Source organism: Notolepis coatsorum, assembly GCF_963971535.1.
Source record: "Notolepis coatsorum genome assembly, chromosome: 3".
NCBI lineage: Eukaryota > Metazoa > Chordata > Actinopteri > Aulopiformes > Paralepididae > Notolepis > Notolepis coatsorum.
This window is the reverse complement of record NC_140167.1, coordinates 67,484,111-67,505,429: the sequence shown is the minus strand read 5'-3', so window position 1 is coordinate 67,505,429 and position 21,319 is coordinate 67,484,111. Positions and strand designations below refer to the sequence as shown.

General features: G+C 47.2%; 1 protein-coding gene across 1 annotated transcript in view; it reads left to right on the top strand.

Moving 5' to 3' along the window:
* LOC311225843 (uncharacterized protein) overlaps positions 1-21,319 on the top strand; it is a 407,506-nt gene that overhangs the window by 371,274 nt on the left and 14,913 nt on the right. Inside the window, 3 exon segments of the mRNA XM_084311236.1 lie at positions 5,419-6,387; positions 15,921-16,086; positions 20,479-20,649. Coding sequence (XP_084167362.1) covers positions 5,419-6,387; positions 15,921-16,086; positions 20,479-20,649 — 1,306 coding nt within the window.

Genomic DNA, 21,319 nt, shown 5'->3' with positions numbered 1-21,319 from the left:
GTGGCTGAGACCCTGATCCACTCATTTGTCACCTCCCGGTTAGACTACTGTAATGGAGTCCTGTTCGGGGTACCCAGCAAAGCCCTGGACAGGCTCCAGTATGTCCAGAACTCAGCTGCCAGGGTTCTCACTCACACCAAGCCCTGGCAGCACATCACCCCCACCCTCATCCATCTCCACTGGCTTCCAGTCAGGTTCCGCATCACCTTCAAACTCCTGCTCCTCACCTACAAATCCCTCCATGCCCTCGCCCCCCGGTACCTGTCTGATCTCCTCCACCAGTACACTCCATCCCGGAACCTACGATCCTCTGATCTAGGTCTCCTCTCCATCCCTTGCACCAGGTTACGGACTTTTGGGGACAGAGCCTTCAGCGTGGCGTCCCCTACCCTCTGGAACTCTCTCCCCCCCAAAATCCGCAACGCCCCAACCCTGGACACCTTCAAATCCGCTCTAAAAACACACCTCTTCACCAAGGCTTTCCCCATCAGTTAGTTTTAGATTAAATTAGGTCCATTATCCCCTACTTTCCCTCATCCCCTCTTCCCCCCCCCCCCCCCCCCCTACTTTCCTTGCCCTATTTTTTGTCCTGATTGTAAAGCGACCTTGGGTTCTATGAAAGGCGCTATATAAATTTTATTTATTATTATTATTATTATTGAGAGCTCCATAATGACTGCAGCTGCTCTGAGAACTCCATAATGACTGCAGCTGGTCTGAGAGCTCCATAATGACTGCAGCTGATCTGAGAGCTCCATAATGACTGCAGCTGATCTGAGAGCTCCATAATGACTGCAGCTGGTCTGAGAGCTCCATAATGACTGCAACTGCTCTGAGAACTCCATAGAGCTCCATAATGACTGCAACTGCTCTGATAACTCCATAATGACTGCAGCTGGTCTGAGAGCTCCATAATGACTGCAGCTGGTCTGAGAACTCCATAGAGCTCCATAATGACTGCAGCTGCTCTGAGAGCTCCATAATGACTGCAGCTGGTCTGAGAGCTCCATAATGACTGCAGCTGGTCTGAGAACTCCATAGAGCTCCATAATGACTGCAGCTGCTCTGAGAACTCCATAGAGCTCCATAATGACTGCAGCTGCTCTGAGAGCTCCATAATGACTGCAGCTGGTCTGAGAACTGCTCCTCTAGGCCAAGGGCCACAGTCGTTCTCAGACTATGTTGTGTGTGTGTGTGTGTGTGTGTGTGTGTGTGTGTGTGTGTGTGCGTGTGTGTGCAAGTGAGACAGAAAGATGGTTAATAGGTGTATGTGTGAGAGAAGAGAAAGATGGTTAATAGGTGCGTGTGTTTGTGTGCGTGTGTGTGTGTGTGTGTGTGTGTGTGCGAGACAGAAAGATGGTTAATAGGTGTATGTGTGAGAGAAGAGAAAGATGGTTAATAGGTGCGTGTGTTTGTGTGCGTGTGAATGTGAGAGAGAAAGATGGTTAATACTGTAGGTGTATGTGTGTGCGTGTGTGTGTGTGTGTGTGTGTGTGTGTGTGTGTGTGTGTGTGTGTGTGTGTGTGTGTGTGTGTGTGTGTGTGTGTGTGTGCGTGTGTGTGTCTGTGTGTCTGTGTGTCTTTTCAGACCCACCACCTATGATGGGTCCATCGGAAGTGTTTAAGTGGAGTATTTGAACTAAGGAGTGTAATCTGTTGATTTGTGTCTCTGCACTACTGTGTGTATTGATGTCCACGTGAGCTCTTTCTGTTTTATTACATGTCCTGGTCTGTACAGCACTAAATGTGCTTCATACTGTAAATACATTTGGCTTTTCAATATCAAGTGTGTTCCATTTTAGACACAGAGTCAGCTGGTTGAAGAACCAGCTGACATGTTCACCAGGGAAGCTGCTAGCTTGGCTTTTCCTCTTACATTCCTTTTCTCGTGTGACACAGTAGCTACAAAAGGGATATATCAGCCTTCCAGGTCTGTACATTTTTAATGAAAGCTGATGCACCACTTGGTCCTCACAGATATCATTGTTATGAGGATAATGAGCTCGCTAAGCAGTCTTGTGGTTAAATTATTCATTCGGTTTGGGAATATCCACACTAGCCGACATCTTTGGCTATGTTCACACTACAAGCTTTAGTGTTCAATATGATTCTTTTTTTGTTTGGCTGTTCACATTATTTTTTAAATGTGGCCAAGATCAGATGATATGACCGGTTCACACTGGAATCTGATATTGGCCACATTTAAAAAAGAATGTGAACAGCCAAACAAAATAAATCCGATCTGAGCAATAAATCCGATTTGAGCACTAAGGCTTGCAGTGTGAATGTAGCCAAAGTGGCCCGAATCAGAATTGAAAAGATCAGTTTCCATGATTTGTGCTGTTCACGCCATCATGAAACAGAAAAGAAAGAAATAAGATTCTGGCCACTGTTGCTTGCAGTGTGGACGTAGCCTTCGTCATTCAGCCTGAGACCCAGAAGAAGCGAGACGTCGGTCGGTCTCCCTGGGTGCTTCCATCGACAGCTCTGGAAGAAATATGCAGACCTGAGAGTCTCTCCTCTGACACGCCCCCCCCCCCCGTCGTGCTCTCTAGTCCCCAGTGGGAGGCGCTACAATAATGTGAGAGTGAATTTAGTCATTGGCTCGTTGGAATTGAACGCTGCCAGCCGGCTCCAGAGTGTCTTCGGTAGTTATATGTAATGGAAAATGTGACGCACTTTCCTTGGTGGTTGGCTGTGAGAGGTCGTTGCATCTGTGTTCTGTTGGGAAGGTTTTAAGTCGGCGTTAGTCTGTTGTGTTTAGAAAGTGTGTGAGTCAGCAATGAGCAAGGAGACTAAAAGGATTACAGTGTGGCGTCCACCCCATTGTGTTAATATATCTGTGACCAACACACACACACACACGTCCATACTGCCATACATACACTCTTAGCTGTCCATTGTGTTCGATGATGACGCTTGCTCCAGGGATGGGGTGAGGGGGGGGGGGGGTTAGCGCCGCTGCCGCTGGTGCCACTTCTCATGGGCGTTGAGTCCGATCCTTGAGCCGCACACCCGTCCACAGATGGCGCAAGGGAAGCCAGATACCTGGGGGATGCCAGCCGCCCGCTAGTGTCGTTGCGTGCGCCTCTCAGATCTTCGGTCTTGGTTCGTTTGGTGTATTTGGGAAACTGCAGTGTGACTTGCCAGGCTGATCTGTCGAGTGCCAGAGTTTCAAGCTGCGTGATGTTTGCACACTTTAGGAGGTCCCTGGTGTAGTCCTTAAGGCGTCTCTTTGCACATGCACGTCCATACTGCCATACACACACACACACACACACACACACACACACGCACACACACACACACACACACACACACACACACACACACACACACACACACACACACACACACACCTCCCTATCGGGTACCAATGTTGTACAGAGTTAACTTTGACTCAGCAAACAAGCCGTGATGAGGGAGGAGAGTTGAATCTACTGCTCAAGGTCAAACAAAAGAGTCCTAAACTGATAATCCAAACCAAATACTGCAAATTATGAATGAATGCACAGAGGAAGAGAGATTACTGAAAACCAATGGGGGGGGGGGGGGGGGGGGCACAGATGTGTATGTGTACACAGTTTGAACATAAATGTCTGTGTCCACGCTTGTGTTTGTGCACATGTGTGTGTGTGCATGTGTGAATGACAACATCTTCTCTCTGCTACTTGTCTCTTAGTCAGGCAGTCTCTCAGTCAGTCTGTCTCTTAGTCAGACAGTCTCTCAGTCAGTCTGTCTCTTAGGGTGTGTTCGCGGACTTTCTGGTGGACCAAATGTGAAAATGATACATTGTTTGATTTTGGTCTGCGTTCACACTACCTTAGTCAGGCAGTCTCTTAGTCAGGCAGTCTCTTAGTCAGGCAGTCTCTTAGGCAGTCAGTCTCTTAGTCAGGCAGTCTCTTAGTCAGGCAGTCTCTTAGTCAGGCAGTCTCTTAGTCAGGCAGTCTCTTAGTCAGGCAGTCTCTTAGGCAGTCAGTCTCTTAGTCAGGCAGTCTCTTAGTCAGGCAGTCTCTTAGTCAGGCAGTCTCTTAGGCAGTCAGTCTCTTAGTCAGGCAGTCTTTTAGTCAGGCAGTCTCTTAGGCAGTCAGTCTCTTAGTCAGGCAGTCTCTCAGTCAGGCAGTCTCTTAGTCAGTCTCTCAGTCAGGCAGTCTCTTAGTCAGGCAGTCTCTTAGTCAGGCAGTCTCTTAGGCAGTCAGTCTCTTAGTCAGGCAGTCTCTTAGTCAGGCAGTCTCTCAGTCAGGCAGTCTCTTAGTCAGTCTCTCAGTCAGGCAGTCTCTTAGTCAGGCAGTCTCTTAGTCAGGCAGTCTCTCAGGCAGGCAGGCAGTCTCTCAGGCAGGCAGGCAGTCTCTCAGTCAGGCAGGCAGTCTCTCAGTCAGTCTCTCAGGCAGTCAGTCAGGCAGTCAGTCTCTCAGGCAGTCAGTCTCTCAGGCAGTCAGTCTCTCAGGCAGTCAGTCTCTCAGTCGATTTAACCGTGGACTCTTGGCCCATATGGCTTGTCTTTCAGAGTCAGGATGGGTCAAGTACAAGGTCCCTCCCACCCACAGCGCGCTGGGCCCAGCCAAGCTCCCAAACCAGACAAAATAATCACAGTTTAACGGTTGTCACTAGACAGCCAAGCCGTAAAGTAAAAAAATAAAAATAAAACAACAGACAGACCCATTAAAGGAACATGCCACGATTATGGAATATAATATATAGAGTATAGAATAGAATATAGAAGATATATACTCATTTCCTCTCTGTGCGTTCAGTAGAAAGCTATCTGGCTGCGAGCTAGCCTTGCTTAACACAAATGAATGGAAGCGGATACGGAACACTAGCCTAACTGTTGGCCAAAAACACCTCTCCCTAAGTTTTAAGGCTAGTGGTCCATATCCGGAGGGGGGGTTGCATCTGACAAAATCTGACTCAAGTTCTACTTTCTCCATTTTTTTGGAGGGGTAAGAGGCGGAGGAACCCCATGCATTAACAACTGTCGGAGCCCAACACAACTACCCCCATTTCAAAAAGAGGGGAAATGTAGTCATTTGAATCACACACTCGGACATGAATCAGTGAAGTTGTTACAGTTTTTCATCGGTCTGGTTTCCTGAAATAAAAGAAACTCGGATCTCAACTGGTATATTTTCCTTCTGTCTGGATTGAGTCTGAGAACATGATGGATGCATAATTAACTGGCTCGCTAGCGCTGCTGATCACCGCTCGTTTGGACCGAGAGAAACACAGGAGTGAGTTACAGTAATGAAGTCGGAGGAGAGAGAGTGTTTCAGTTTGAAGAATATCTTTGAGATGAATCGCTCCACACACTCTGATCTGTCACTGGCTAATGAGATTTGACCTAATTCAGGACTCACAGAAGATTAGCATGCATTCATGCAGTCTCTTATCTCGACTCTCTCTCTCTCTCTCTCAGCAGCGTGGTGGGCAGGCAGGCGGCGTGGTGGGCAGGCAGGCAGCGTGGTGGGCAGGCAGCGTGGTGGGCAGGCGGCGTGGTGGGCAGGCAGGCGGCGTGGTGGGCAGGCAGCGTGGTGGGCAGGCGGCGTGGTGGGCAGGCAGCGTGGTGGGCAGGCGGCGTGGTGGGCAGGCAGGCGGCGTGGTGGGCAGGCAGGCGTGGTGGGCAGGCAGGCGGCATGGTGGGCAGGCAGGCGGCGTGGTGGGCAGGCAGGCGGCATGGTGGGCAGGCAGGCAGCGTGGTGGGCAGGCAGCGTGGTGGGCAGGCAGGCGGCGTGGTGGGCAGGCAGGCGGCGTGGTGGGCAGGCAGGCGGCGTGGTGGGCAGGCAGCGTGGTGGGCAGGCAGGCAGCGTGGTGGGCAGGCAGGCGGCATGGTGGGCAGGCAGGCAGCGTGGTGGGCAGGCAGGCAGCGTGGTGGGCAGGCAGCGTGGTGGGCAGGCAGGCAGCGTGGTGGGCAGGCAGGCAGCGTGGTGGGCAGGCAGGCAGCGTGGTGGGCAGGCAGGCGGCGTGGTGGGCAGGCAGGCAGCGTGGTGGGCAGGCAGGCAGCGTGGTGGGCAGGCAGGCAGCGTGGTGGGCAGGCAGGCAGCGTGGTGGGCAGGCAGGCGGCGTGGTGGGCAGGCAGGCAGCGTGGTGGGCAGGCAGCGTGGTGGGCAGGCAGGCGGCGTGGTGGGCAGGCAGGCAGCGTGGTGGGCAGGCAGGCGGCGTGGTGGGCAGGCAGGCGGCGTGGTGGGCAGGCAGCGTGGTGGGCAGGCAGGCAGCGTGGTGGGCAGGCAGGCGGCGTGGTGGGCAGGCAAGCAGCGTGGTGGGAAGGCAGCGTGGTGGGCAGGCAGGCAGCGTGGTGGGCAGGCAGGCAGCGTGGTGGGAAGGCAGCGTGGTGGGCAGGCAGGCAGCGTGGTGGGCAGGCAGGCAGCGTGGTGGGCAGGCAGGCGGCGTGGTGGGCAGGCAGGCAGCGTAGTGGGCAGGCAGGCAGCGTGGTGGGCAGGCAGGCAGCGTGGTGGGCAGGCCGGCAGCGTGGTGGGCAGGCAAGCAGCGTGGTGGGCAGGCAGGCAGCGTGGTGGGCAGGCCGGCAGCGTGGTGCTAATCATGTGTGAGGAGTACATCCTCGGTTTCATAATTATCTACAGTTCATCCTGAGTGGCTCCTGTGGCTCAGTGGATTCATGGCTCATGATGTTTCAGTGTATCCTCTCTCTCCCTTCCTCCGTCGCTCTCTCGTCACCCTCTAAGGGGCGACAGTGGCTCGGGAGGTAGAGCAGTCGTCTGGCAATCCGGAGGTTCCCGGTTTGATTCCCGCTCCTCCCGGGCAGCATGTCGATGTGTCCTTGACTTAACCCCTAACTGCTCCCGATGAGCAGGTTGGCACCTTGCATGGTTACCTCCGCCGTCGGTGTGTGAATATGTGAGTGAATTTGTGAGTGAATGGGTACAATGTGAGTAACAAATTGTAAAGCGCTTTGGATAAAAAAGCAGCCAAAGCAGCCATTACCGTATGCTTGAAGCTTATTTTAAATCCTATTGCATTAGTCTTTTTTAATGACCTTCCACACAACAAAAATAGAGAATAGAAAATGCGTTTCTGGAATACGGGGACATTTTGGTCTATGTCATAAAGTGCTTTTACGGAGTGTTCACTGTGGACGGAGGGGTTGTGGGGAGCTTACAAATATGATCTAACTACGCACTTATTGTACAGTATATATGTCAATTCCTGTGTATAATTCAATGTTTATAGGCTCAGGGGTGACAGTGGCTCAGGAGGTAGAGCGGTCGTTTGGCAATCTGAAGGTTCCAGCTCCTCCTGGCAGCACACATCAAAGTGTCCTTGAGCAAGACACTGAACCCCTAACTGCTCCCAATGAGCAGATTGGCACCTTGCACAGTTGCCTCCGCCGTCGCTTTGTGTGAGTGAATGGGTGAATGTGAGGCATAACTTGTAAAGCACTTTGGATAAAAGCGCTATAAATATAAATGCAATCCATATCGGACTGCTCAACGACGAGGCACGGATTTGGTTGAGTGAGGTGGCAGCAACAAATAGATCATTCGAACGGTATATTATATGTTCAACGAAAAATGCAGCCGCTAGACGCTCGCAAAGTGCCGTGACTTTGTGCGTTCCGCGCACGGGCACATCAGCCTGACGACGGTACCCCACCTACTTTGGTTGCCTTGGGTTAAATTCATGATATACCATAGATTGCCGGCTCTATTTGTCTATGGAGAAGTACCCCTTCTTTGCATGGCTATAACTTTTTAAATTCTATTGCTACATTGCCATTATTAGGGCCCATTCAAAGTCCTATATGTATTGTTCATTGTGTAGCAACGTTAAACTTTTTCATTCACATATTCATAGTAAAGTATGGTCTAATGTATAAGTATGTTTTCATCTCTTTCTGCAGCTTTCTCCAGAATGTGATCTATAGCCCCAAATGCATTATATTGATGATGAAATACAGTTTGATGGCAATCAGCGCGATATAAAAAATTCCAACTAGACGTACTTCTAGAAGTTACTACACTAGATGTTGACCGGATGGGCGAGGGGGCGTTTATAATTCCGTGGGCAGCGTTATACCAATCATCTAATGTGGGTCAAATGTTGATAATAGCAGTTAGTATCGAAGACGGTAACGTTACACGCTGAAACTCACCCCAGTCTCCGCGCGCCGTTGGGCGATCATCGTAGAGTAGAAGTCTTATCATTATGGGATGTAAATTTACTCTGTCCATCTCCAGCTTGTATAATGGTATATACGTCCAAATCATGTTGTTTATCGAGTTATTGGCAATCGATCACTGTGTAGCGTGACGAGCCAGAGTCCCGGGACCTATAGCGAGTGCCCGGAAGTACTACGGACGTCTAGCACAACCTCTATGGCACATCCTGTTAAGCGATTGCGCCGATCGGCCACCAGATGGCGCTCCTGAACCGCCAGAGAGCTCAGTGGGTCCTGCTGGTGGATCTCAGGCCAGCGGAGGGGACATATGAATCCGATCGCAGATTTTTGAAATATTGATATAAGGACGCTGTACAGCGTCCTCCGGCAACTTGAGCATGGCCAGCAATGACGTCTAAACACGTTTCATGGCAGTCAAAGTGTTAAGTAGTTAAAGCACATCTTGTTTCATTTCAATTCCATTGTGGTGGTGCACAGAGCCAAAATTGTGAAGATTGTATCAATGTACAAATATGTATGGACCTGGCTGTATATATAGTGGAATATATAATTATATATATATTATTTTTCATCAACTTTCATCTCTTTTATCTACATTTTCTTTTAATTCTTTCCCCTCTTATCTTACACTTCAGACCAGACCCAATTCTCAAGGACACAGTGTGGCCCCACGGGAAAGGCTATGAGAATAAGTTGGGCCCCTGCGGGATCTATTTAACCCAATGTACTTTCAGACAGAGCGATAGCCTCTCTTTGATCAGATATGCAGTCACCACTGTAACGGTGTAGATACAAAAATAAAAAATAAAAATAAAAACTTATTTTCCCAGTAGATTCTGTCTGGCTGTATTCCCTGCTGGTGGCTGTTATTATTCAGTGTGTCCATTAGCCATGCAGAGTACATCTCACAGGGCTGTGGAAAGTTAGGCTGTTTCAGGATACATCTTTGACACAGTTCTGCCAGTGAACGGTGCATAATAAGGTCGGGTGGGGTTGGTCGAAAAGGGGATTTGTTTTGGATGAAATAATTATCTGCACTTCTTTTTGAACAGTTCATGTTGTTGTTGTTTTTTACATTTTTTTTAAACCTTTTTAACAATTTTTTTGCTTCCACAAAAACACTTGACAAAACTGCTTCTTGGAAATGCCCAGTGTTTACTGTGATCTGCCTTGTCGCTGTTCATGCAAGCCCATCCACGCAGCCTTCTATTCTAGATAAAGATCTAGATTATTTGTGATTGACCCTACAAAGCGAAACCAGTGTTTGAAGATAACTGTGTACTTCTTCTTCCGACGAACGGGCGTGGCAGTTAAGTATGAATACAGGTTTACAGTGCCTGAAAATTCTCACCAACTAAATGGTAAATGGCTGCATTTATATAGCGTTTTTATCAAAAGCGTTTTACAATTTGTTCCTCACATTTGACCCATTCACTCACACGTTCACACACCGACGGCGGAGGCGACCATGCAAGGTGCCAACCTGTTCATCAGGAGCAATTATAGCTTGACAATAGCTTGAATCTCACGCCTAGAAAGCCAACGTCCCTAAACCCTCCCCTTCGCCACCTCAGTGTTCTCCTAACTGGCCAGGATGAGAGCACTCCCAGCCAAGCTAATTTAATCTACATGTACCTTCAGGGCCGGACTGGGGAAATAATTCATACCGGGAGATATAGCGCGAAATATAGCCCCAATCAGGCCACTTTTTAAGCGGGGGGTCTGGGGGTCCCCCACCAGGAAATGTTTTGTTACAAAGACTTAATTTCCTGCATTCTGGTGAATTTTAGTGCATGTGAATCACAAACTAATGAGCCAACAATTGCTTAGTACAATGTATTGTTATGGACCTCAAATAAAACTGTTGTGGCACTAGCAATGCTACTCTCTCCACCTTCAAAAAGAAAAAACAAGAGCACAACATATTTTTCTATTTACTATTATAATACAGTTAACCACTCTCTCCTGTAAGGGCCTTTCTTTTTCTTTGTTTTATCCCTCTCTCCTCCACCCTTTCTTTTTCTTCCACTGTCCATCTTGACATCAACGTTAATTGAATTTCGCTCTACTGTATCTCTCCCGAGTCCCTCACAACCCCCTCCAATGTACAGTAAAAATGACCAAGTATGGTCTTGTCAATATTCCAATGTACAGTGTTGCTTGTACAGTTGTACAGTGTCCCCCACCCACCCCTCCTACCCAACCTCCCCCCCACCCACCCAACCACCTCCAATGTACAGTACCCCCCCCCCCCCCACCTACCCAACCTCTTCCAATGTACAGTTTCTACGTCAAATGTATATACTTCTTTTCTGGACTCTTTTCGTATCACAAACAGTACTGTATTTGCAAATCTGGTATGTCATAAATGTATGTAGCAGTACTGTCTATCTGTATGTCATATATGTTACGATGAATTAAAAATGGGGGACCCTGATGTAAACAAGACGAAAGTCTTTCTCTGGTCTGCATCCCCTTAACAATTGTATGCATTGAGCTGTACTGTACTGTACCCATTCTGCAATCTGTTAATAAAGTTTTCAATCAATCAATCAATCAATCAATCAATCAATCAACCTGGCTCATTGCCTGGCTGTTATTCTGCATCTGAGTGCCGTCTGCCATTCCATTCGCCGCCTCCGCTGTCAATCAGTTGTATCGCCTGGTCCCGCCTCCACCAATCACAAGCGGCAGCACGGCTCCATTGTGATCCGCGTGAGGGAGAGAGTCAGATAGTTCTCCAACTCTGCCGCAGACAGTGAAATCCTGGTTGTTCCCCACCCACCTAGGTTATCTAACTATCGCGCCGCGCCGCCGCCACAACTAGAAACAATGGCCTGGCAAAAAAAAATAATAATAATAATAATATTTTTTTTTTTTTTTTTTTTTTTTATATAATTTTTTTTTTTTTTATCTGTGCAGGCCAGGCCACCGGGAAAACTCCCGGTGCTCCCGATGGCCAGTCCGGGCCTGTGTACCTTGTTACTATGTGTTTGACTATTAAACCTATAATAATAATAATTAATTGCATTTATATAGCGCTTTTCTAGACACTCAAAGCGTTTTACAATGTAGGGTGGAAATTGCCTCCTTCACCACCACTGGCAGCACCCAACCTTGAGCTACGCAGGCTCAATGGCTGCCATACAATGGCACCCGGCACACATCACCCTACACAATGGCTGAACGGCTCAGGAGACAGGGATTGATATCAGTCAATTAAGGGGAAGGGATGATTAGGTGGCCTTGATGTCAGAGACCTGATTGAGAATTTGGCCAGGAACGTCGGGGAACCCCCTACTCTTTACGATAAGCGCCCTGGGTTCTTTAACAACCGAATTCAGTCAGGACCATGGTTTAGCGTCTCATCCGAAGGACGACACTCGCAGCTGTACGGTGTCCCTATCACTGTAACAGGGGCATTGTTACTGACAAGTCCAAAGGACAGAGTGCCCCCTGCTGGACAACAACACCGCTGTCCGACAGCAGCCTTGACCGGGGCTTGAACCGGTGATCTTCCGATCATGAGTCCGGAGCTCTACTCATGTAGCCACGCTGCCGGACTATATTGATCATGAAGATCTGTCTACGACCATCATTGATGAGTCCGGTTCCCATGACAACCTCTTTATTTGCTGCTAAGGGAAGGGGTAATGGAACCTGATCACTCTCTTCCTACACCTCACATTCTGTCTCTGAAGGAGAGGAGGAGGAGGAGGCGAGGAGAGGAGTGCAGCGTAGGTGAGAGGCATTGGAAGGGGATGCAGTGAATTGAGACTCAAGGCCTCGCTGGTTGTTCATTAGCAGGTGGAGCGTGTTACACAGGATAGGTCATAGAGAGAGAGCGAGAGAGAGAGAGAGAGAGAGAGAGAGAGAGAGAGAGAGAGAGAGAGAGAGAGAGAGACACCGGGAAATGGACCGGGGGTTACTAACAATAGCCTTTAAAGGGCACTTCACCAAAAAACAATGCTGATTTATTTTGCACATAATCTCACACACATCCAAAAACTCAAAACCATTTTGCACACATTAATTTTGTTTGACATTGAATTCTACTGAACGCACAGAGAGGAAATTAGTATCTATCTCCTCTTAACACTTTGAGCGCCACGCCTGGTTTTCCGTTTTACCGGCTGAATGCCACCATCGGCGCCAATGTTAACGTTAATATCGCCTAATCTATGTTTTAAATTATGGCTATGTGTCTAATCTGCCCATCGCATTATCAAATACTATTTTCCAGTCAGTGCTGTGAAGGCAGATTGTTTTTTTATCGCGTCGTTTCCGTTTCAGAGCAGTTAGAAAAGCCCCCGTTTTGATATAAAAAACAGCTCATTCTGGAGCATTCTATGAAAATCGTCTTTTAGTGGAATATTCCACAACGTTGATATTCGTCGGCCTTTTTATGAATCGTTTTCAAATAAACGCTAGATGATCAATATTATACGTGCACGCAAGCACATTACGGCCGCGCACTGATAATCGCTCCGTTGATTTCCTCTCGGACTTTTACAGTGAAACCGAAAGAGGACATTTCACAAAACAGCTTATAACTTCATCAAACTTACTCTGATTATCCTAACACTGATAACATAGAGTCCTTACCTGACATCAGATGGTATCCAACTGGTATATTCCAATTCCTGATCACCATTCGAAAAAATCGATACGTGTATGGATCCAACGCGATACTGTAGATCTCCATGATCAACGGGGATCTGAGGTTCCAGAATGAACTGTGGTAACCCCGGCTGGATCAGTGAACTGGAAAATGTGGAGTACCGGATTTTTTTCCCCATTCATTTTCATTGAGTCCATTCCAAAATCACTTATGTCATCTGGGAGACGACAGGGGGCGCTTTTTTCCACAGTGATCGCCGGCGCCCCTCGGCTATACTCGGGTAGGCTCGGGTGATGCAATAATTTTTCAGATCGCTAAAAAAAAAAAAAAAAAAAAATCCGAGAAATCTCGTGAGTGGCTAGCAACCACCTATAAAAAAAACAGAGAAATCTCGTGAGTGGCACGGAAAGTGTTAAAGACGATTTCCCATAATGTTGGTGTGTTCCTTTAACCATGAGAGCTATAATCCGCACACTACAGCATAGCTGGAGTTAGAGATACACACTTAATATTAAAGCAACGATAATGTTTGAAGAGAGTAATTGTTCCAACGGAAACTATACTTTCTGTCTGATATGCTGCCATGGTTACGGGATTTTGCAGCCCTGTGTAGTTGCCGTCTCGTTGAATTGTAATTAAAAAACCTGGGACCCTTAGACTCGTTTTGAGTTTCAACGACTTTACTGCTGTCCACGTCTATGCATCTCAAGGGGTTTTACCTTGCATTCAGACTCATCTGATTTAATTCATTTCTGTAGTGCTTTTCCAGTACTTGGACATAAGTACTGTATTTTACAAGTATTTTACAACTGAATAACTTTTCAGTATGGGTGGGCATTGAACCCCTAACCCTGGCAGTGTTTGGTCAGCCCTGGCTCAGAGCACCACACACTTTACCCATTGAGCTACACTTGACCGCATCTATCGGACTTAGTTTAAAATGTTTGCTCTTCAAGGCGGCCGGGTAGCGCAGCGGACTAAGCGCTCGTCACCAACGCGAGAGACACTGGTATCGAATCCGGCTGTCAGCGTTGCCTGCTTGGCCGGCCGTCATACTGGCTCAATTGGCAGAGTCAGCGGGAGGGAAGCCGGTGGGTGGTATTCTGGTCGTTGTAAACAGCGACTCCTACAGGTCGGTCAGGGGGCCTGCACAGCGAGGGAGGGAGATGGTGAGGGTAGTGTGAGCCTCACACACGTTAAACCTCACCAATGAGAGTCCGCGCTGGCAGGTGAAAAGAAGTGGCTGGCTGACTCTGCATGTATCGGAGGGGACATGTGATAGTATCTATCAACCCTCCCTAGACCGACCAGTGGGGGGCACATGCGAGCAATGGCCAGGAAGTGGAGGGGGGAATTGGCATGACTAAATTGGGATGGGAGAAAAACACAGAAAAAGTGGATACATATTTTTTTTTATTCGCTCTTCACTAGAAGATAATGGCCTGGTGTTAAGGAATGTTGCTTGTGTCATGATATGACTTTATTATTCATCATAAAAAAGGGGGGGAAATAATCTCATAAGAAAAGGCTTGAATGTCTTGTTTCTCAAAATGAGCAACAATATCTGCAAGCAGAGTGAGATGTTTTGAAATAAGAGCCGCCCAGTCAGTGAGTTAATCAGGCGGCCAAGACTTTCTTAACCGCCTTCTTTGCTGAAAAATCATGAGCACAGATCCTTCTGCATGATTGCATGGGGGGGGGGGGGGGGGGAGGGGGGGTCCATGCTGCCTCAGCTGCCTGTCCTTCTTTTAACCTTTTCACTGCCACACGACAAAGGGTTAACCCTTTCACTACCACACTACATAAGGTTAACCCTTTCACTACAGACTGTTAACCCTTTCACTACCACACTACATAAGGTTAACCCTTTCACTACATACTGTTAACCCTTTCACTACCACACTACAGATGGTTAACCATCTGTAGTGTGGTAGTGAAAGGTTAACTTTCTGTAGTGTGGTAGTGAAAGATTAACCTTCTGTAGTGTGGTAGTGAAGGGTTAACCTTATGTAGTGTGGTAGTGAAAGGGTTAATGTATTCTGCTATCAGTGCAACGTTTGCACTTAAATAGGAAACCTACGACAGTGGAGATAAGAACCATGTTTCGCCGTCACGCTCTTGATGCAACGTGACAACCCTCCTCCCCCGGGCCCCTCCTCCCCCGGACCCCTCCTCCCCCGGGCCCCTCCTCCCCCTGTCACTCATGCGGCGGTAAGTTTCAAAAGAAGAAATATTTCACCGTCTTGGGTATGAGCGCCACTTTTTCTATTAACTAACCTTTCAGAACTGCTGTCAGACTCTAGCCGCTGAGCCGCGCGGAGCTACGGACAGAACTGCTTCTGCCCGGGGATGATAATTGAGTGGCACCCAATTCCACGCTTACCTGTTGAATAATGTTCCGTGTCTGTTCCACTGATTAAATAGGGGTCAAGACTGCAACCTCTCTTTGTGTGAGTGTGTGTGGGTGTGTGCATCTGAATACATGTGTGTAGGTGCACCTGTGCAATGTGTGAGAGGAAAATACGTTGTCTCTCCATTCCTGCTCTCTCTCTCTCTAACTCTCTCTCTCTCTCTCTTTATCTCTCTCTCTGTTTATCTCCCTCTCTCTTTATCTCTCTCTCTTTCTATGTCTCTGGGCTATAGTCATTTAATGTGTTGCTGGGCTATAGTATGTGTATTCTTGACATAAGTATATGATTGGAGACACATTTCAGAGAATAAACCAGTTGATTGGGGACAGATTGTCCAATAGGGGACAAAAACACCAACCCCAAGAAAATGATTTTCCAATTAGTGTTTGAGGTTAGGATCAATAGGATCAGGTTAGGGTTAGGTTAGGGTCAGAATAGGGCCATGTTAGGATCAGGTTAGTATCAGGTTAGGGTCAGAATATGGTCAAGGTTTGGGTTTCACTGGGGTTTCAATGGCCTCTTTTGTGTGTGTGTTTGTGTTTATGTACCATAAAGGCATGGTAGAAATCAACCCTCCCATTCTCTCTGTCTATGTACCATGAAGTAACATCTCTCTCTCTCTCTCTCTCTCTCTCTCTCTCTCTCTCTCTCTCTCTCTCTCTCTCTCTCTCTCTCTCTCTCTCTCTCTCTCTCTCTCTCTCTCTCTCTCTCTCTCTCTCTCTCTCTCTCTCTCTCTCCCTTTCTCTCTCTCCCAGGTGCACCTATTAAAGGACCAGTTGAGTGCGGAGGCGACAGCTCGTCTAGAAGCCCAGGCCAGAGTTCACCAGCTACTGCTGCAGAACAAAGATCTGCTGCAACACATCTCCCTGCTGGTCAAGCAGATCCAGGAGCTGGAGACCAAGTTCTCTGGACCCAGCTCCAGTGAGTGGAAATGCCCCTGATAAAAGGGCTCCAGAGAGGGTCCACACATTATATAATTTATACTTTATCTAGTGACATACATTTGCATACAGCAAGCATATCTGTCCACGCTCATGTTGATAAGAGTATTAAACATTTGAAAAATATCCCTTTTCAGGTACATTTAAACGTATAGAAAATGTGTGATTAACACTTTCAATGCCCAAAACGTGATAAGACGTTTTATCAGCCCAATGCCTGAATGCCCACGACGACAATTAGTGTTTTATTTTTTTATTCGCGATCTGAATTCATATTTCATCAACCGAGTCTCCCGTTGGTATGCAGCCCCTGTAGGAGCTCAGATGTGAAAAAACCGCCCCCTATCGTCTCCCAGATGGTAATGCACCCTTTTGGAATGGACTCAATGAAAATGGATGAGAAAAGAAAAATCCGGAATCCACATTTTACTTCTCAGGCATGTAACCCGAGCCGATCGGATTCATTGTGGAGCCTCAGAACAGCGTGGAATACATAATACAGTATGTAGCGTTGGATCAATAAAAGCGATCGATTTTTGGAATGGCGATCAGGAATTGGAATGATCTTTTTGGAGAACATCTGATCTGAGGTAAGGAATCTATTTTACAAGTCTTGGGATAATCAGAGTTGTATTCGCTGAGATCTCAGCGTTCGCCCTATGTGTGTGTGTGGGCGATCGCTTTGAGGAAATCAGAGAATCGATTTTTCAGATCGCCTATATAGCGTGCATACGTACACATATACTATCAAGAATCTAGCGTTTATTTGAAAACGATTCATAAATAGGCCGAAAAATGACATGTATTCTAGAATATTCCAGTAAAGGGCGATTATCATGGAATATTTATATTTTCCTTGAAAACGAGGGCTTTTCAAAATGCTATAAAACGAAAATGAACCGATAAAAAAAATCCGTTTCGACAATGTTGACTGGAAAACGAGTCATTGATAAGCTCTCCATAATTTAAAACATAGATTAGGCGTTATTAACGCTAACATTGAAGTGGATGGTGGGCATTCAAGCGGTAAATCAAGATTAAGCTTGGGCTCTGAAAGTGTTAATATGCGATTAATCACAGTTAACTCAGGACAATCAGATTGACAGCCCTAGTTATTATCAGTGTTGACGGTACAGTAGGACTGAGCTTTTGCAATGTGATTTCCACCAAACAGCTCATTTCATCCTGTATGGTGGTAATCTGATGCACCCTGCACTCACTGGAGAAACAGTTTGATAGAAATGCCTTTGTGAGCACAACCTGCTGCTTTGGGGGGTAGTTTAATGCACGGTATCCTTTGCCATAGAACAATTGCTGTATCTCCGATGTACTCGCATTTAAGTACTTTAATATATATATATACACACACTATTCTATTAGATTAGAACCAGAGTACAAATGTAACAGTAAAGTGCAATAGTAATATACAATGTACAGGTGATTAAACTGGGTATAAAATATATAAATTAGTACTAACTAAGTAATAGTGCTAATCAGATGTATGTACAGAGTTCTAATACCAATATGTACAGTGATACAGGTATAAAGACAGTATGGCCGTAGTCATACTGGCCAGCAGTGTAACTAGTAAAGAGTAGGTAAGGGATATGTACAGATATAGATATAGTATACGTATCTACAGATATGTAAAACAATTATGGGCAGGTATGTATGGACAGGTGGATAGTACAGCATTATTGTACATGCTATCATACAGAGTTATATGGGTTATATGCAGGTGTATAAGTAAGTATATAGGATAATTATATGCAGACAGATAGGATATGGATATATATGCGGTAAATATAAATATATCATGTATATATTGAATATGTACAGCACTGTTGTACATGCTATCATAGAGTATATGGGTAGACTAGAGTGTGGTGAGTAGTTAAAATTATTATGATTACTATGATCATATCACCATAGATATACAAATTACACATAAGCATTCGTAAACATACGCACGTTCACACAAGGATGCACAGAAATCACTTCCTCCATCGCTGACCACGATCTCCAGTTCCCCTCTTGTCCCGTTCACCCCCTCTTTGTCCCCCTCTTCGTCCCCCTCTTCGTCCCCCTCTTCGTCCCCCTCTCCCTCCGTCCTCACATCTCTCCGTCCTCACATCTCTCCGTTCTCTTTGTCATTCCCTTCACACTTTAGATTGCGCTCTCCTCCTGTGTGACCCTGTACTGTCTGTCCCTCAGTGTGTCTCTGTCCCGTCTCGCGCTTCCATCAGACCCGTTTAACCTCTTAATGCTCCGCACATTTGCCCTCGTTTGACGGCGTCCCGCTGTTTTAGTGTCTCTGAATCAATACATCAGTTGAAAGCTAAGATGGCCGCTGTTTGATTGACACCCTAGCTAGTACGTGCTTCCAAGCAAACGAGCGTCGGTTTAGAAAAAGTTACCACCTCCAGTTTTGCCTTCCGGTAGGGCTGTCCCCTACTAAGGATTTGGATGGTCGACTAGGATTGGCCAAAATTAGCCGTTAGTCGACTATTGGTCGACTTTAAAAAAAAGAAAAAAAAAAGTATAATATTAAAAAAAAAAAAAAAAAAAATTGTTATCATTCCATTTGGGCTGTGGGGGGTGCTTAATGTCTGAAGGAGTCGACTGAAGGCTTCTTGTCCTCTGCAAAAGCATGCAATTGGTCCACTGATGGATACATCTTGATATTTGTCTAGTCTAGTGTGTTCATTAGATGGGTGAAATCCTCTTTCAGTGCCTCTGTGCCTGTTTTCATAGGCAGTTAGCCTCTGGTATGCGTGCCATTAGCGTTAGCCACGCTTTTAGGCCTCTTTTATTTTGGAAAGAATGATACAAAAAATAAAAATAAAAAAATATTAATATATATATATTTTTTTTATATATATATTTGACTAAGAGGTTGGCCAGTCGACTACGGCTCCTTTCGACCGATTAGTCAACTAATCGATTAATAGGGGTCAGCCCTACCTTCCGGTGACCGGACCAATCACGTGAAAATTATTTACTCTTTTTGTAGCCAATGAAATTCTGGAAACGACGATACCTGACGTGAGGGATGTTTCCCAGGATATATATGGTTTTCTCTCTGCGTAAAGGTCCAGACCAGTTCGACATCTGCTGTGCGCATTACTTCATTGGTGCCAATGGCCATTTTGGATAAACATACCTATACATACCATTAGAAAAACATGTGTGAAACACAAATTTTCTGTGGTATTGTTATCAACTTTGGACCTGTACTAGATAAGACTTCAGGCCCCATTGTGTTTTCCAGCTAATACCTCTCAGCTGGAACCTGTAAGAGGCATCAGTATTCTGACCTGTACCTGAGGCACCATGTTAGCTCACCAGACTGATACCATGTACTTGTCATGTCATGTCATGTCGTGGGTTAAAATCCAGCTTGTGACCGTTATCATGTTATCCACCCCCCCGCCCCCTCTCGCATCTTTCTCATCATTATATCCTGCAAATCATCTAATGGAGAATACAATTATAATAAAAGGTTAGAGTTAACATGTGTCATGAAAGAGATTAAGGTTATCCAGGTATAAAGGAAAGTTGAAAAGCAATAGTGGAATGTGTGTGTGTGTGTGTGTGTGTGTGTGTGTGTGTGTGTGTGTGTGTGTGTGTGCGTGTGCGTGTGTGTGTGTGTGTGTACTGTGTAGGAATATAGAGCAAAGTCGGCACACTTAAAAGCTCCCATTCAATTATTATCTTTCTTTTTTACATCAAGTGACATTTCGAGCACACAATTCTCTTCTTAAGACTTAATAAAAAAAGTTATTTCTGTAAGACGGTGACTAAAGCTTTTCATTGAGTCTGAAGAGGAGCCTCAAAACGCCACTTGATGCAAAAGAAAATAATAATTGAAATGGCAGCTTTTCAGTTTGCTGGTTTACTATTGAATCCACCTGCCTTGAACCACTGGCCGTGAGGATGTGTGCATTTTGTTTTCTCACATTCAACCCCCCCCTCTCTCCCTTCCCTCCCTCACTCTGTCTCTCCTTCCTTGCCCTCCCTCCCTCTCTCTCCATCCATTAATCTCTTCCCTCCCTCCCTCTGTCTCTCTTCCCTTGCCCTCCCTCTTTTTCTCTCCCTCTATATCTCCCTTCATTTCTCTCTCTACTCCATTGCCCTCCCTCTTTCTATCTGCCCCTTCATCTGTCTTTCCCTCTCTTTCTCTCCCTTCATCTCTCTCTCAAACTTCATCTCTCACTCTCTCTCTCCCTTTGTCTCTCTCCCCCCTCTCTCCCTTGCCCCCCCTCCCCCCCTCTCTCTCTTTATCTTCCTTCATCTCTCTCTCTCTCTCTCTCTCTCTCTCTCTCTCTCTCTCTCTCTCTCTCTCTCTCTCTCTCTCTCTCTCTCCATCCAGTGGGGTCCCAGGACAGCCTACTGGAGATCACGTTCCGCTCCACCGTGCCCCCGGTGCTCTGTGACCCCACGACCCCCAAGCCCGAGGTTTCGACGCTGAACCTCTTCTCCCTGGGCGACGGGACCGGCAGCGCCTTCTCCTCCTCCAACGCGGCCCTGGGAAGCCCGCTAGGTAACGTTAGGGACCAGTGTCTCCTCAAACTGGAGTGTTTCCGTTTCCTGCCTGGCCCCCCGGGGCCCCCTCCGCTCCCACGACCCCCCACCACCACCACCACCACGTTCCAATGGTCGGAGTTGAAAGGTCAGGGGGACCCGGGGGTGATCTCTGAGGTGGTGACGATGACGTCGCCGAGCCGCAAGCTTGAGTCCCCCGGCGCCCTGGAGTCGTCCAGGTTCCGCGAGTCGGGGATCGCCTCGGAGTACGAGTCCAACACGGACGACAGCGACGACGAGAGGGACGAGGAGGAGGAGGAGGACGAGGGGCTGGAGATCTACGGCTGGGGGACGGACGAGGAGACACTGCGGCTGCTGAACGTGCTCCACCGGCAGGGTCCCCCGGACTGTCTGGGAGACGAGATAGCAGTTTAGCGTTTTACGTCCCCGTCCTCCGTCTCCGACCCTCATCCGTGTTCTGGTTTCCCTGAAGCAGACCCGGCACTATGATCATCTCCATTCCATCCATTTACAGTGGAATGAGGACAGTGTGGTATTCGCACTCTGTTCTGGTGTCCCTTTGGCCCAGAGGTTGTCTCAACACATGGCTCTGAACCTAGAATGGGTTCTGGGCCCATTTCTGGCGGGTCCCCACATGACACGACTAGTGTGTTGTAATGAGTCCTTGG